Below are 18,290 nucleotides of genomic sequence, written 5' to 3'. Positions count from 1 at the left end.
CAACAGGAAGCTGGAATGAACAGAGCTCATTTCTTTTATATGCTTCACCCTGCAGAGTGCCTGTTACTTTCTTGCCAGTGCCCCAGCCTGCAGCTCAGATTATGAAAGTATATCTTGAAGAGTGAGAAAGCACAGAAGTGCAACTTCTTATACAACAAATGAAGGAGAAAACATGTCAGGGGAAAATACCATACTATCAGAAAGCAACAAAGGACGGTCAAAAACAACCTTCCAGAATAGGAAGGTGAGGACAGAGAAACAAAGTTTTCAGTAAGGGAAAGATGAAGATAAATAAGGAGAAAATCTGCAAAAACAACAGAAGTAAAATTCAACACATGAAGCCATGGAGTTACGCAAGTTTGGCAAAAGGAGCAAGATGGAAAAAATTTCAAACTTGCTCAAAACTCACTTGAGTGTCCACTCAAACTGTAGGAAAAGGCACAAAGAGTAACTGATATTTATAATACAATCAAGTCTGATAAAAGGAAAAAAATATCATCAGCCTCAGAATGAATGCAGATGAGCAAGGAAATCACTTCTGGCATAACAGAGTATATTATCACACTTCTCTGGCATATAAAATCTTTAATAGCAATAAATTCCTATAATGAAGTAAAGTCATAGTGATCTTTTGTATACAGGCTTACATCTGGAACTCTATATAAGAAAAGCCAGAATCTTTCAGGTATCTTTAAAATACAGATAAGTCTGTTTTCTGGATCTTAATTCCACTCTTGCAGCTGTTGACCAGAAAAGAATTCTTATTTTTCTCCCTTCATTTTCCACACTGCTGAACAGGACAGTGATGGAGCACTTTGTCACTATGCCAACAGTTTTCTTCACTAGAAGCTGAGCCTGCTCAGCATCCAGCCTTCCCATCTATGCAGCGACAGACACCCTTCACAAGTTGTTATGTCTACGCAGCAGCCTGACACACTACAGTGGGCTCCTACATCCCTTCTGTGATTATAACTCTGCTTCAAGTGCTTCCACCAGCTTGGCAGCAGCTAAGGTCATAATGCTCATATGTTTTCTGTAGGTTCTGCCATCTCCTTCACCAGAATGAGTGTGCAGTTAATGTGTAAATATACCCTTGAATCCTTCTAAACCAACCAGCCTCTCAAGGCACGCTAACGAAAAAACAGATTTACAGACAGCTACAGATGCTGCTATGGTTTTCCTCCTCAGTAGAAGAGTCAGAACAGCCATCATGGAATCAGGTTGATTACACAAGGATTTTCTTCCTCTTCAAAAGTATATATTTAGTACATACAATTGCAGGAATTGTCATCTATGCTCTGTTAAAGTGTTATCAGTATCTGAACCTAGAAACACCAATTCAGTTTGTGTAATGAAAGTAACTGCTATGTCATAGCCAGGGTTTAATCAAAAAGTATTCTATTTATAGCAGCTATGGACATTGAACCTGAACCTTACAGTTCCCGACACGGAAGCCAGAGTTTGTATATTAAGTAACCTCACCTGTTAAATTTTATCTCACTTCATAATTCCACTTACTGGATATTTGCTATACAAAGTACGGATGAACAGTTACTATGGATCACTGTTAGTGATTTGTAGTACTCCAAGACTGTGCTTCTATCATCAATATTTGCAATTAAACGTAAAAATCAAGGGCAGAGTTCACTTGATGCAAACATTTGTACAATCAAATTTCACATTGATGATAATAGAAAGTATGCAAAAAAAAATGTTGGCAAAACAATTATATATTTTCTTTAAAATATCAACACAATGCAATGGATTTTATTCTTCTTTCAAATATATTACCCCAGCAATAATCAGAAGCATAAGATTACTTCAAGCATTGGCATTGTTTTCAGATTTTTAAATTACTTCTGTCCTCTGCAATTACATACTTGGCTTACTTGCATAACATACTACCAGAAAGATTACATTCTCACAAGCCTCAGTGAAATAAGGTCTTACCTATTTCTGGAATTAATTTTTCTGAAGTACAACAGACAATAACATAATTGGTCTAAAAAATCCTGGTGTTTTGTAGGTGAGGTAACAGGTTCTGCACACAACTAGATTTGAGTACTATAAGATAGATTACAAATCCAGCAAATAAAACATATGTTTCTGTATCAACTGAACCCAGTGTAACTATAAATTAAACTAGGCCAAATTTATCTCATTAGAACCTATGACTTTGCAACATGACAATGCAAGGAAACATTCCAATTATTGTGAGAAGTTATTAACCTTAAATCAGTTCTTCCACAGCTCAATAAGCACTTAGTAATAGTCTCTATTTGTAAAACTCATGCTTTCAACCTGAGTTCTGATGTTCATACTAGCACTTAAGTAGAAACCATCTCAAAAGCAAGGATCATGCATTTTTCATGAGGTAGGTGGTATTATCACAGAAGTGAAATAAGAGAAGTTCTGTAATAACCCAAATCATTAACATATTTCAGTATGCAAACACCTCACCACACATACATTCAATTCAATATTTTCTTTGCCACAGTTGCTAGCATCTTAAATTTTCAAAGGGCTATACGGTGCTTTGAACTTTTGACTTGCATTTGAAGGAACTATGTATGTCCCAACACTAGAAAACAGGATTTAAGACTTGATTTTAGAAATGTTTTGATTATGTTCTGGCAACTTTCCCACCACACTCCCATCTTTCAATAATATACACAGTTTAAACACAAACTTGCTGACTGCCTATTGGCAGTGACACAGAATCCTGCATCTGCAGATGCAGTGTAAAGTATTCTATCAAAAAATTACAGGAATGTGCAGTAGTTTCTTATGCAGGATGCCAATCTGTTTCCTGAGTTGAAAAAAATGCTGTGTTCTACATTCTAATAAAGGCAAAGACCTGTTACTGTGAAATAGAGTAACTTAGGAAACAAAGACCTTGTATTTAGGATTCTAACTCGTTCTATTCCACGGCCCTCTTATAATTAGCATAACTTCTGACTTCCCCTTCTACAAAATCGATACAGCTCCTGATTTTACACTTACATAAATACAATCGATTGGTGTCCACAGCTAATTCAGTAATTTTTCAGCCCTAGGGTCCAACGCAGTGAGTCCTCGTGTCTTTCTGCTGTTATAGAATTTTAACACTCCATTGTGTTTTTCTGCTGTTATAGAATCTTAATTCACTTCTGCAAATCAAATTTTCCATTATGGAAAAGGTCTATTTCTTATCAACTAGTAAGGATGATAGTTTGAGTTTTATCTGTAGCTTTACTTTGTACTGTCATGTTTTTAAATCTGCAATTTTTTATAGAAGTATCATCCATAAAAAAATATCAGATCTTCCATGATAACAGGAGAATTATTCAGGAAGCCAACCACAATGCATTGTGAAGGGATGACTCTAATCTACCATCTGTCTATGCACATTTTTGCTTACTTGCACTACTGCAAAATTGACATGGACACTCATGGTAGCTGAATATGCTCTCTTCTGATGCTAAGATTCACTTTATAAGGAAATACGGCAGTAAATTTTAAAGTGAAAGATGTTGGCTTGAAACAAGTAACCCAATACTTTAAAACTTCTTCAGGATAGATATCTTGAGAGGAAACATCCAAGAGATGTGAAATGTACTGAGATTGTGTAAAATTTAAGCAGTTCAAATAAAATGTATCCTGGCTGTCAGAGGTAGAAATAGCAAAGTAGAAAACTGTCAATGAAACAAAAACCATTCTTCTTTATGTTTGAATAAAGTAAGCTTAGATCAAAAAAATTGTAATGCCATTCATATCTGGGCTTGGAAATAGTACTGAAAATTAAGCCCAAGAGAGAATATATGAAAATAAATAATCAAACATAATAAATAATCAAACATAAGCAGATATGGCAGTTATTACAGCAAGTATTTCTACAACACTCAGTTACTCTCAGCTATTATCAGAGATGAGAATCAGCTCATTTTACATCTGTGAAATGAGATCAGTTGGAAGAAACACATCTTGGTTTGGTGTAGGAAGAGCCACCACACTAATGCCACCAGAAGAATATTGGTTTCTTTTTACTACATAATTATTGCATTTAAACGTGCCTCATTCAGCAATGTACAATAGGTATTCTGGAAAGGTGTGAATACTCTACCAATGCTTTATTTCCTGCTGTAGCTTATTGCAGCAAGTATGATAAAATTAACTGCAAGATATGTATGTTTCAACACACTGACAGTATTCTGCAGTGGTTTTCAAAACTAAATGTAAGACAAAATAAACATCTTTGAGGCCACAAAGTATTACAATAAAGCTTTCCTTTAGCATGAAAAATACTTATACTAAATTATTTTCTAACTTGAGCATCAAGAGGAAAAAAACAGGACTTCCTGCCTACTTATAGCAAGTAGTATTTTTTAAAGCTTCATTAGGTCTTGGCAACTGAACACATCTATTAAAGGAAATGATAGTACCATCCATAATCATCTTATACAGCATCATATTTTAACTTGTTCCTGCTATTTTTGTTCTCTATGAACAAAAATATCAACCAAGTCTACCTCCATCACTACAGAGTATGCAGTGAGAAGCAGAATTAGCTTCTACACTGAAACTTTATCAGTGATTCTCCAATGTGCCTCATTACTCCAGGTTTAACTGTAAAAAGGTCAGCTCATACCCAATGTGCCCAAGATTATGAAAAGAGCTTTCAAATGATGAAACTAATAGCTTCAGGTTTCCTTGCTGAAGCACAGCCCCAAAAAATTTGCAGGCATGAGGAAAACACTGGCTAAAAGTCTTTAAATTATGTTCAAAACCACAAATATGAAAAATATTCTCAGCTTGCTTTTCCCACACAAATTGTGAATACGTTCCTCACTTGAGGAAGGATGTTAGTAGTGGATAGGCTTTCCATTAGTTTCCTCACTTATTTCAGTATTTATACCACAAATATTTTTCTCTATCTCCACACTGCCTACACTGTCTTTTAGGGGGAAAAAATGGTTTAAATACCTTAGTTTGCTTTTTATTCCTCTCATAAATGTTTCACTGCTCTGTGACTTTACAGTTGGTCACTCAGCGTTCATGAGCAAGAACTAAAGCAGCAAACAGAAGCAGTTCCTAAGTTTGCACCAAGAGAACTTTTTCAGTACATCACTTACCACCCATGGTTTGTCACAGAAGTTATAGATTGATTCCAAGGAGTTGACACTAGGGATGCCTGCGTACTGCAGTCCAATGATCAAGTTTCGGAAATCTTCATTTTCTGCCATACTGAATGAATGTTGCCGAACAAGGACAAAATCAGGTCTGAATGACCTAGCAAGGAAGAGACACATTGGTTTTAATAAATGAACAAATTGTTTTTGAGAATATCAACATCTAGAAAATATTGCAGCTCTATTAAGAGGAGAGACAAGTTATCGTGGCTTTTCAGTTTTATTTTCTTTTTGCCACTGAAAGATAAATCACTTATATAAACTGTGAATATGTTCTCGGGATACTTCTATATCTGTTATTGCTCAGGAACTGATAAGTAAAGCAGGCAAATGGTTGTCAACCCTGCCCAACAGAACTAGATGATCTTTAAGGTCCCTTCTGACCTGAGCTATTCTATGATTCAATGAATAGAAAACACTCAATGCTAAAAACAATTATTTCTCATCTATAGCGGTCTGGCATGTACTAAATCACCAAGACTGCCATAAATCTGACAGAAATATAACACTCAAATTGAGAACTCTGATTCCCAAACATGTATTTATACAAGACTTAATTCCCTTTTGTATTGAGCTTACATGGCAAAATTTTGGTAGTGGGGAGCTACATGGGTGGCCTCTGCGAGAAAAATCTCAGCAGCTATAGTCAGTTTCAGTCAAGAGCCAGTTTCAGACAGCTCAAAGGGTACCTGCTCCATTTTCCACGTGATTTAAACATTGAGAGGTTTACTTCCTGTCTCAGGATCTACTCCAATATTCAGATACTCATCATGCTTAGTGATCAAGGTGTGTTCTATTTGTCAAAATCCCCACCACACAAAATTAGTTAGTACATCTTACTCGCATAAATTATGCCACCTATTGTTTTCTGCTGTTATCTTGTTTTTCTTACCTGACAACTTTAGTGCCATTTCGAAATACTTGGATATCTACTGCATAATTGCCATCAGCATGGGCTATCAAGTTGATTTCTGAAAATTCTGCCTATGAAAAGAGGATTCACATTAGCCAATTTGTATTATTTTACCTTTTTTCCCCCCAAAGCCCTTTCTTTACGTATCTGAACTGCTAACAGTATATATTTGAAACACAATGAGCAGTGAAAGGATATTAAACCAACAGTGTGGGTCACAGTATGGGTAATAGCACATTTGGATAAAATATAATATAAATAAAGTAAAAAGCTGTATAAGGAAGGACTGTGATGCAGTAGAGATTATATAGTTGCTTGGTATGGTGTACAATAGAGATTAACATAGGCAGAACAAAAACATACCTAATGTTTTGAAGCAAATAGCATAAAACCAACGTGAAGAGAAATATGACAAATAATTTTGTATGACAGTTAGTAAGCATGATTTTTCTCCTGTTCCCTTCATATACTTCACTACTTTCTTTTTTGTGCTTTTACTCTATTTTCAAAAATATATGGTGCTACTAAACAACTGACTTGCAAAACTCACAAGTAAATAATTTTCTCTAAGTTCTCACACTGGAAATGTGGCATTTGAAAGGAACCAAATCCATACTCTAAATCTACAGTTATTTGAAATAAACAGACAGGATGTTTTTCATTTATCCACTCTTTCATCAGCTTAGACTCTCCAAGCACTTTACAATAACATTACACAGCAGAATAATTGAAATGCAGCCAAGTGTCTTCTGGAGGATAAACAAAAGTGTCTGTGCTATCCCAGACACTAACGGAAGATAGGGACTGTTAGAATTCTCATTAATCTGCTCTTGAAAAACTTTATAATTGAAGGTTTATAAGTGAAATCTGAGTAAGACTTCAAGAATTTAGCCATCAGTTAAGGCAGGTATTGACTCCTCTAGCCACCATTCCAACTCAATGGATTAAGTATGTTCTTGACTTCAAGCACGGATGTCTCTTCATTAAATTCCATATGCTTACATGCATCCTTGAATCATTATAATGATGTTCTAAACACAAAGGGAACATTTAAGATTATTGTAAAAACAATGGAAAAGGTGAGAGACTGACATATTTGTATCTTGTAAAATCATTTTTTTTTTAATCTGAGATTGACTAATAATCTCTCCCATTCATTGATGTTATACAATTAAGAAAATCCATAGCGTAGGTTTTTGTACTTTAAAAACTTAGCACATGACAGAAAATATTGTAGATTATAGGTTGGATGCTGTAAGTAGTACAAAAATAGCACTCTTTGGCAATAAGAAAAGAACACTAAAGTTAGTAATATTTGTATACAATTTAAGGTGCTGATGTATTACAAAGTGATTAAGAGGGTTCAGAAACCTTCAAATTCATAGTGATTTAAGGGAGACCTGGTCCTAAGGGAGATCATATGAAGGAAACCATAGCCACGCAGAGCTTTTGTTAATAGTAAAGAATGCACACGTTATCAACTGCACAGTCTGACATGCGCAAATAGTATCTGGAGATGAAATAGCATTTTGTTTTTCCCCTCTCTCCACCAATACTGTTGAAGATCCCTGTGAAGCTGTTCCAAGCCAAGAACACGAGGCAGACATTCATGGTGTAAAGAACAGAGCCAAGCAAGATGTTGTAGTATTAAAGTGAATTTAGGTAAGCTGGATCCACATTACCATTTTTACTTGAGAGTTTTTGTTAAAGTACAAAGGACTACATGTATGCATATGTATGTCTGTAGGCTGCTCCAAAAGTAATGCCTCCTAATTATTTCCATAGAAACTACAACAAATACAAAGAACATAATAACACTGTTTAATAGAGACAATTCTCAGCTATAGAACAATAATTTTCAACACACAAGTAAATTAACCAATAGCCCTACATTTTTTGACAGGGATGAGCATAACACACTCATAACAAGCTGCCCCAGAGGAGGTGGCTCACTGTCGCTACTGTCACTGCTGAAGCACACCACCCATGGCCTCACTGTGCTCACATCTGCTATTTGGTCTCCAAAAACTTTCAGTAAGTATTGATGAATGTCGGTGGGTGCTATTTTTGCCACACAGAGAAATTCTATTACATGCTTTTTCTTCATGCACACTTCCATGTCATACATCATTTTGTTAGGCTGCCTCTCTTCTGTCATCTGCCACATAGCAACAAAATGTAATGGAATACTGATGGGAAGGTTCAGTCTTTACTACCATATCACCAACATCCACCTCTGATGTTGTGGGCCAACATAATAAAATAGGAGGCATCACTTTTGGAGTAGCCTTTTTATGTATATACAGCATGCATACCATTTATACACTATATATGTTTGTATATCTATCAATGCTAACAAAAAAAATACAATCTGGATAGTTGAGTCATTTAATTACCTGTTCAACCTTGATGTCATATTCTCCATGGACCTTTTTTCCACGAAAAGCCTTGGCCCTGCAGGAAAGAAAAGGGAGATAAAAATCAAGGATATAGATCTGTAATCAATAATACATGAAGATTCTCTTCTTTCCTTTATACAAAAATTCTTTTACACTTTTGTCTCTAATATCCCATTTTGTTTTGTGATTTCCCATACTGTTTTCTAATTCTCTCTAAGATCACCCAATGCGATTTTCAAAATTAAAGTGTCATTATAATTAATCTGAAAGAGAGATTATGAGCTGTTATGAACTGCAGTAGTTATAAAACAATGTATAAAATGATAAAACAATGGTCCAATCTCTCAGGCCTAAGAAGCAGACAGTTTTCTAGTCTTCTGCAACTTGTGTATCTAATCTAGTAATCATCTGCCTTGAAGTAAATAAGAATGAAAATAAGCAAACAAACAAAACAACTTGTTGAAAAAGCACTCTGTAGTTAAAAAAGAAAGGGAATATGGTATCCCTTTATCTTCTTTGTTTAGGCCAAAACTTAGAGTACCTTTCCCAGTTTTACTAATAGCAGGTAAAAATCTGCCACACAAAACAAAAACAAAACATACAACACCGCAAGTTTCAACAAAATGTTACTTTATTCATTTTCAACATTGGACAAAGTATTATTTGTTATGTTCAACCAAATTTATCTTATCAGTGGAAGTGATCTAAACAATGTAATAAAGCAACTCATTATTGCTTTTGGAAAATCCTTTTCCCAGTGAGGCCCACCACTAGAAGAATCCAATAGCTTAATGGTCAATGTCAAATGCTGCCCTTGGCAACATATTTCTTAACCATCTCTTCAATTTTTTTGGATAACTGACGGTAATAAGCAAAGAAATTGTTTATGCTGTAGTGTGATACTAAAATATTGTTCAGTAATGAGTTCTGTATGAATACACAGTAAGATGATAATAAAGAAAGCATGTGTATTACTGGTTCACACTGGGTTGTTGGGTTTTTTTTGCAATAAATGCAGACAAGATATTAAGTCTGAAATCCACTCTTTCACTATGAGTTGCATAGTGAGGGTAATGTTACCAAATAATTTTGCCAATAAAGATAAATAAACTTACATCACAAGTCTAACTTACAGAATTATTACTTATTTATATTACTTATAACTTTTTATTTCCAAATTTGTTCTGAAATTTCATACAGGGATTACAAAAATTACTTGAAAACTGAAGATGTATAGACAAAATTAAATCTTGTAATGATATTTGTTACGGAGTACCAGTTCAACCATGTTCATCTCAACATTACTCAAGACTGCAAAAGCCACGGGGCAGAAAGGAAGGTATCATGTTCAAAGATAACACTGGACCTGTTTCAGGAGAAAAGTGACCAATTCATAGGGACAGACAGCTTAAAGATCTGGTCTCTTTAAAAAAGGATTCACTGCTTTGAAAAGAATATTTAAAACTCTGGTTCTGATAATTAGTTTAATAGCAAGGCTACTGTTGAATTTTACGGGAAACGTTTTAACTACTTTTACTTACAATGCAGCAATGCATACAATAAATACATTATTGGACATCATATATAACAGATTAAAATAGAATTATGTTAGCTACATAACTGAGTGAATTTATAGCATAGCTGCCCCTTTAACACTGAAAAACAATCAGAGTAATACAGTTTCTTCAGTGATGAATGGTAATTTGACCATATAGAGACAATAAGCCAACTAGAGCACATACTTTAACAAATGTCAGCAGCTGATTACTTCATTACAGGAAATAGAACTAAAGAAACCACAAAGTCAAAGAGAGGCTCCTCTGTTCTTCAGCATAACATTTATTGCATTTATTAGAATGTGCTCCAAACATTAGTTAAGGTGCAATGCTACCCCTTTAAATTTACTTTTTCTACTTCAGCATCATTTAGAGATGATGCAACCTTTAAACAACTACGCTCTGGCATGATTCATGTTTCAACAAATGACTTCAGCTTTGAAAATAAACAGCGTAGTAAGTACCAAATTTATGTCATCTAGGGCTTGAAAACAAGCAGAACACTAACATTCAAAGAAATCTGTTTTCAAATTGGCATCAGCCAACATTAGCCATATAAAAATGTGTAATATTCAATAATATTCTCCAAACATTGATCCACAAACAGCAAGATTTTATCTGGATCTCTTTAAAAAAGAGCTTACAAGACATTGAGGTGCTGGAGCATGTCCAGAGAAACAAAGCAACAAAGCTGGTGAATTGTCTGGAGCACAATTATGGGAAGTGTCTGAGGGAACTGGGATTGTGCAGTCTGAGGAAGAGGCGGCTTGGGAGACCTTATAATGCTCTACAGTTACCTGAAAGGAGGTGGTGGTGTGGTGGGAGTCTCTTTTCCCAGGTAACTGTGGTATGAAGAGAGGTAATGGCATAAAGTCACCCAGGGAGGTTCAGTTTGAATACCGGGAAAAATTTCTTCACGGAGGGTTGTGAGGCATTGGAATGAGCTGCCAAGGGAAGTGGTGGAGTCACTGTCCCTGGAGTTCAAGAAATGTGGAGATGTGGCACAGTTTAGTGGGCATGGTGATGATAGCTCGATGGCTGGACTTGATGATCTTAGAGGTCTTTTCCAGCTTTAATCATTCTACGATTCTAATTCCAGATGAAACTCTGAGGTACTCATACTGGGAGTATGCTGTGAAATAGAACTTAGATTGTGTTTTATTTACCATGCTCAGGAAATACAGTCATGCCTTATTTGATTATTTTCCTATTTGCAATCCTATCATAAAGACATTACTTAAATAATTACCTTATTTTTCCTAAGGGAAAACGGGGAATAAAATAATACAGTGTTATTAATTTGCAGACTTTTATTGAAAGGTAGTTTGAAATTCTAGTTACACCTTATTTGTTTCAGCCCCAAGCATGGAATATTTGTACACGAACTCCTGCAGCACCTCAGCAGAAATGGAGTAATGCCTTCAACACTGGGACTTCTAGTCAAGGCACCTGAGTGCCTTATAACTGTTCCTTATTACAGTTATTAGCATGAACTACTTGTACTCAGAATCTATGCATAAATATTTCACATATCTTGAATTTCTTGCTTCACAATTAATTTTCTGGACAAAAATCTTTCACATTTAAAGTTAAACCACTATGAAATATAGAGTTGCCATAGACACAGCCAAATATGACCTCATGCTATTTAGTTTTGGCAAGGACAACGAAGCAGCGAGTAGTAAAAATGTTTCAGTCTTTATTTAAAATATATTTTAAACATTTCCCTCAAATCACTGAGCAGCTATGTACATTTCCACAATACCTTACTATGCCATGAAACAAAAGATGTAAGTGAACAAAGCATTAACACTGGAACTATACTTAGTTGGCAACAAAATCAACAGGAAAATTATTTCCTACCACGCAACAGACTTATGCCAACTCAGTTTGCATTCTTAAACACCACAGTGCAGAGTTTACCAGCAAGAGCCTTTAGTAAAGAGTACACATCCTGTAAAAATATGGGTTCTAGTCCTGCAAGCCCCTGCTCATGTAAGTCTCCTATCTGCACAGCACCTCACACACCTAAATACTGCAATTTACCCTTCTTGTCAATTTAGTGAATCACTTAGATCCGCTTAAGCACCAGTTTCTAGTCACGCCAGAACAGTGGGATCCAATTTTTGTTCACTTCAATAAGAGCTTTGTATGCTCAAAAATAATTACAGTGCCAGTTTACAACTGGGCAAAAGTTTGTTCACCAATTAGAACAGTAGCACCCTCTAGAGTACACAAATTGCAGCCTGTCTATGTGTATAAACAGCATAATTCACTTGAAGCCAGGTAACTTACACATACACATACAGTCCCAAATAACTGGTTCACAGGAATTTCCACATGCATATAAAGATATTGGCAAACTCTGATTCAGACATAAGCAGACAGATTTCCAAAAAGTTAATATCTGGATCACTAGCTGAGAGAATAAAAACTGTTGAACAAAAAATAAATCCAGTCTTCAAGTTCAAATCTGGTTAGAAATGACTATTGAATTCGTTTAAAAAAAAAATCAAAAGTTTCATAGTAAAGTTATACTTCTGCACATGATCTAATGAGTATTTTACTAATGCAAAACATAAAGTAATAGCTTAAGAAAACAAGAATTGCCTTAAAAGAAGCAGACCACCACCACAAAAATCAGCACAGAATGTACCAACTCGTGCACGACTCCTAGCATTAGTAGTGCTCCCTGTTGAGGTGGGGTTAATTAGATTATCATTAACCTCCATTACCAGGAGCCTGTAAATTTGAAGAGCAGCATGTTCTATCAGCTCTGAAGTAAAAAAAAAAAAAAATACAGCTTATGTTATCAGATTCCATAGTTCAACTTTGCACCATGCTAATTAAGTTCTGTTGTTAATCACTGAGTTTGATGAAATGTCAAATTCAATGAAGACACTGGAATGGAAAGGATACAAGAGTTGTTCTTTCCAGTTACTCGCTGTGTGATCTGAGAAGTCACAGAAACTTGATCAGTTTCATAAGAACAGTATGACACGCATGACACAATTACTGCACTGCTTCAGATTAAGTCATGGCCTTGCCTTCTGAAGGGAGAAAAACACTGTTCAAGCACTAGCTTCTGCCAGTAATGCAACATTCACCATTGCGGTTTGGCCTCTCTTTAATCAAAGGTCACAGTAGAAATGCATTCTGAACACACTCTGTGTCCAGTGATACAACACTGCCGTATTTTTTTTGACATTGCGATGTTTCCACTGGTCTCGGTCTCCACTGTACACCTTTACCTGAAATCACTGTCTCTGATATTCCAATGCCAAACTTGCCCATCACATCATATGGAAAGAGAATTACTGGGAACAAAACCAAGCACTTGCAGTCCTAATGTATACGAGGACATGGAATCACTCCAGATGGCCTTATAATATTAGAATCTATCACACAGATTATCTATCAAGCTAATAGGATTATTCATTGCTGATCTGCCCAGTTTTTTAGAAGTACATTTACCTGAATAGTTCAAACTTAACTGGGAAGTACAAGACATCTGTAGGAAACAACCATCCTCTGGTGCAGAGTTTTTCTTCCCTGACTTCTACAACCTGAAATGAAGAACTTTCTCTTAAATATATGATAAAAAACAGAGCTCACTCCTTCATGCAGTCTGTCCTCAGAGGCATGAATCACAGAATCCTTAATGTTGGAAAAGACCTCTCAGATCATCTAGTCCAACCACCCACCTACCACCAACATTGACCACTAAACTATGTCTAAGAACTGTTTTACCATTCCCTTTACAGGTGATGGCTGAGCTCATGAAAATGTGTTTTTCAGTAGAGGATTTTCTTGTCCAAACAATAGAGAAATTGCCCAAAGAAATTAAACTCTAAAAATGTTTTGGATAAATAATGAACTATTGAGAAATAAAGAATGCAAGCTGATTAACTGGCAATCATTCCACTTCCCCTCTTGTGCTACATATTCCTCTTGCTAGAGTGTTTTTTTCCAGAACAGCTTTGTATGTGGCACCTTCAGAGGCTTCCACAATCTGACTCAATCCCAATTTTTATCTCATAATTTATTAATAGCATTTTTAAAGACAAAAAAAATTATCCCCTTGACATATCAGAATGTTATCATCTTTGCTTATTTAAACAAAAGAGGGCTATTTATTTTTAATTCCACAGTACAGATCTTCCAGGCCAAGAACCATCTTTGTTGTTTTAATCAGGATCCCTTCTATTTGTCACCCTGTTTTGTGCCTGAATACAGTATTTTCAATAGAGCTTTAATCAGGAGGAATATGCCTCCTACTCTTGAATATCTAATTTGGACTTAAATTTGCTGAGTTTTCTGAATAGCATGCTTTACCAAAAATGAACTTTTTTCATGACCAAGTGCTAGACTGCCTTTCTGTTTATGTCTCTAAATCCCTCATCTACAATTATGTAATATTTACCACTAGCACATTGCTAGATTTATGGTCACAGTGTAATTTGTGTTGTTGGTTATTTTTGCAAGATGACGAATTAAAGTGTTTCTAAATGTTCATTCCTTCATCACTGGAAGACCTCTTACTTGATGCAACATGTTATATAACCTTTCCCAAATCTGTTAGACTCATTAGAACAAGCCACCACTATGCTTTTCCATGGTTATATTTGCATTTTGAATAAAAAGTCCAAGCTTCTATACTGAAAAACACCACTAACCCAATTATGAAAGATTACTGTTCTAAATGCTGCTGAATGTTTTAATGGCTCCTACTGCTATAAGACTCAAACTGCATATTCGGCATCAGTTGCTCCGAGTTTCCTAGGACTAAAAGCTAGAAATAACATTAAGGGATATTTGAGTTTACTTTTTTTCCTACTGAAGTAAAGAAAATGAAGTGATAATAGCCAGCCCAGAATGAACAAATCTTTGAGACTGAACCCACATTATCTTACCCTTCAGCAGAAATTTATCTGCCCTTAAATTTTTCTATTTACATTCCCTAACACCTGGAGATGTTATAAATGGTTACCACCTTGTAATATGTTGGGCTATCGTGCGTGAATTTTCATCTTCAGAAACCCTGCAGTTAATTCACAAAATCTACCTTAAACTCTCCAGTTTCCTTTTGTGCTTATCCTATAGATGAGATTTTGAACAAATCAGTCAGTGAAATGACACAAAAAGGGAAGCGTGCAAAACTCACATATGTCTGAAGAGAAGGCGAGAAAGATAATTTGTGCCTTTCAGCCACAGATTGTAGCTAAACTAGATTAAGTGCAACATCAAACCTCCAGCCTTAACTGCAGACCTTACGTCTTCAACCGTACACACAGGGACAAGGCTCAGGGGAAAGGCTGGGCATAGGAGAAGGGATTATTACCACAAAAGCCAGAATATCCTGTTAGATACACACACACAATCTAAAAAGCATTCTCATTGCAGAGAATGACAATGATGGTACAGGCAGCCAGAGTATTTCTTCCAGCTGGACTCTCCATGAGGATTTCAAAGCCACGTGACTATAGTACGGGCTCATCAACACCAAACCAGATTTAAGTGAGAAAAGATTAAACAAGTTCTCACAGACTAGCAGTTGCTTTGATGTTTGGTTCAGAGATCCTTTCACCTCCATCAAGTAGACACAGAGTTACAGGAATACTAGAGGTGGCCTTGAAGTCAAGATCCCAAGCAAATCTTTTAATCTTTATTCATGTTAGTGTAACTTAAGATTAGACTTAGATGGTCACTTTTTGCCCCATTTCTCCACGTTGATCAATCAGAAAAACCTCATCTTTACAGCTCTGCTTAACTAATTTGGTTTATTACCTTCATAGGCACAGTAAAGAAAGTATATGGCTTTTACTGCCCTCTTCTGTGGAAAGAAATGTACATCAGATTGGTAAAAAAAAAAAAAGATGTTTCTAGCCACAGAAAAACACAGATTCGTCATTATCTCATGATAGTGAACCCCTCTTTCAAAGAAAAGGAGATAGCAGTGACAGGCAGGAGCTGAAAACAGAGGAAATAATTACTCTAAAGTTAGGCAGATACTTGTGCTGAATGATTGATGTTATGCATGATATACAGTACATGCATGATTTACAGTATGAATCTTACTTGTAAATAGTTTTAGATCTACTAGAGAAAGCATATTAACAGCAACAACATGAACAGTCTATATGCACTTAATGCAGGGCTAGCAGAAACCCACAAGGAAACAGTTACTGATTTTGAAATGGATTAAATTACTAGTAATTGCTCATGCTTTCCATATTACTCTTTTATTTTAACTTTTTTTTTTTTTGTCTTTTTGCTTTCTTGTTTTTGTTTTTAAACCACATTTTATGCCATGTTCTGCAGGGAAGTGCACAGAATGATGTGGCAGATTCCAAGAACAGCTCCCTCTTCTTGTAGCTGTTGAGCTGTGTATAGCTGTATGTGAAACATCCAGCATGTAAAAACGATAATGTGATAAGGTGATGATGCAGTGCTGCATAATACAGAATATAGGCTATCTGACCTTCTATTCCAGTGAGTATGTTCTTCTTCTTGACACTTCTTCTTGACACTTCCATGATCTCTTTCTGTCTATGTTTTCAGACATACCAGGACTTCTGTTTTATCACTAGAAGTTTTTCCCTCTCACTGAAAGGAACAGTCTCTTCTCTTCAGAACTAAGCTTTCCAAGTACATTATAAAACTAAGCTAATATTACAGTTAGAAGTATAATCAGACATAATTTTGCCTGTACTTAAAATACAGACTGTTTTATTGATTTTAATATTCTCTAAAAAGTCAAACAAGAGCCTGTGTTCCTAAAGACTTCCAGCCTCCCATTATGAACTGGAGAATAACAGAATTTTCTGGTACTGCTGAAGTTAGCGAATAAATTTTTTCTTTAGGATAAACTGGCACCACAGGTAACACACTAGACTGATAGCAGTACCCAGCCCTTCCCTAAATGAAATATTGTCCATAAAAAAGGTGAAGTCTAGCAGAATCTAACAAAAAAAAAAACATACCATGAGCCTCAAGGATGTAGAGACAAATGAGAAGTCATAAAATATGAGAATTGTAATGCAGATATATGACATTAAGTTTCATGAAAGTACTGTCTCATGTTTGGAATTTTGTAAGCAGATGTGTGACTGCTTTATTTGCTTACAATTCACCTCATTAGAAGCCAAATTTAATAATAAACTAAGAAATCTCCATGAGCAATATACTCATTTTAGTCCAACTATACATGTCATTAATACAAAATCCCACAATCGCTCACATCCTCATTTATTTGTTTAACAAATTTGATCCGAGTTTTTAGTGCTTAATAAACACTGGAATCAACCAAGTCCCACGCTGCCCCAAGTGCCTGCTGTGCAACTGCACCAGCCCGCAATGAAAGATTACACCAAGGTCACATTCAGCCCCGAAAGAGGGGCAAAATCTAACATAAGCTGTTCCACGAATCCCTGATTTTGAAATTCAGCAGTATGCCAACAGCAGTATGCAGTATGCAGCATTCTCCCAACAGGCCTGTGTTGCAAGTCCCCCAGGAGCCCAGGGCCTAGCTGACTGGCAGTACATTACAGCTGTGATGAGCAGAAGCATCTGCTGAACACAGAACTGTATTCCAACATCTTTCCCCTCCCAGCTGAGCTTTACTTTTACTTTTTGCTCAACTAAATGCTGTTAATTATCATATGGTTATGAGAGTCACTGCCAAAAATGGCAGTGTAACAGACACAAAACAACTAAGACAAATAAATATTCTGTTCTGACATATAACAAAACATAGCAATAGCTGTAATAGTTTCATAATTGAACAGTTCACATCTACGTGACTAATTCCTCAGGGCCTACAGGGGTGAGAACAGGACCTGTTCTCTTTAGCACACAATAGCAAAGGTGGTTCCAAGTTCTAGGAGATTTGAGCAGATCTTCCCTCTAGGAGCTATTCTGTGGAAAGACTGCTTTAAATTTAGTTGGCAATATACATCATGTTAGTGAAGGATGCCCAGGAGATGAACTGAATCCAGTTCTACATCATTTTATGGGCTACGCCTACTCACTTCAGTCCCTAATGGGAAGTGGCTCACTTATGCTACTAGTCACCTCTCCACTAACGGACCCTTGGGCAACCAGAAGTCTGCAGATTATGGCACTGTTTCATTTGGATGAGGAGTCGTTAGAGAAAAAGACGGGAGTACTTTTCCCATGAAAATACTGCCACTTGGCAAAGATGGAAACAGCAGGCGTGTGCAAGTCCTTGTTACGTAACATCCCAAATCTGCAG

The 18,290-nt window shown here is 36.1% G+C and overlaps 1 protein-coding gene across 2 annotated transcripts in view; it reads right to left on the bottom strand.

Moving 5' to 3' along the window:
- SYN2 (synapsin II) overlaps positions 1–18,290 on the bottom strand; it is a 145,030-nt gene that overhangs the window by 89,534 nt on the left and 37,206 nt on the right. For both annotated transcript variants that reach the window (XM_003641989.6, XM_040646674.2), the window contains exons 2-4: positions 8,478–8,535; positions 6,061–6,152; positions 5,112–5,268 (exon numbers count right to left, since the gene is read on the bottom strand). In XM_003641989.6, the coding sequence (XP_003642037.4) occupies positions 5,112–5,268; positions 6,061–6,152; positions 8,478–8,535 (307 nt within the window). The remainder of the gene's footprint in view (positions 1–5,111; positions 5,269–6,060; positions 6,153–8,477; positions 8,536–18,290) is intronic.

This window comes from Gallus gallus, chromosome 12 (genome assembly GCF_016699485.2).
Source record: "Gallus gallus isolate bGalGal1 chromosome 12, bGalGal1.mat.broiler.GRCg7b, whole genome shotgun sequence".
Lineage (NCBI taxonomy): Eukaryota > Metazoa > Chordata > Aves > Galliformes > Phasianidae > Gallus > Gallus gallus.
The sequence above is the reverse complement of the archived record's forward strand: the minus strand, read 5'-3'. Positions and strand labels throughout refer to the sequence as shown.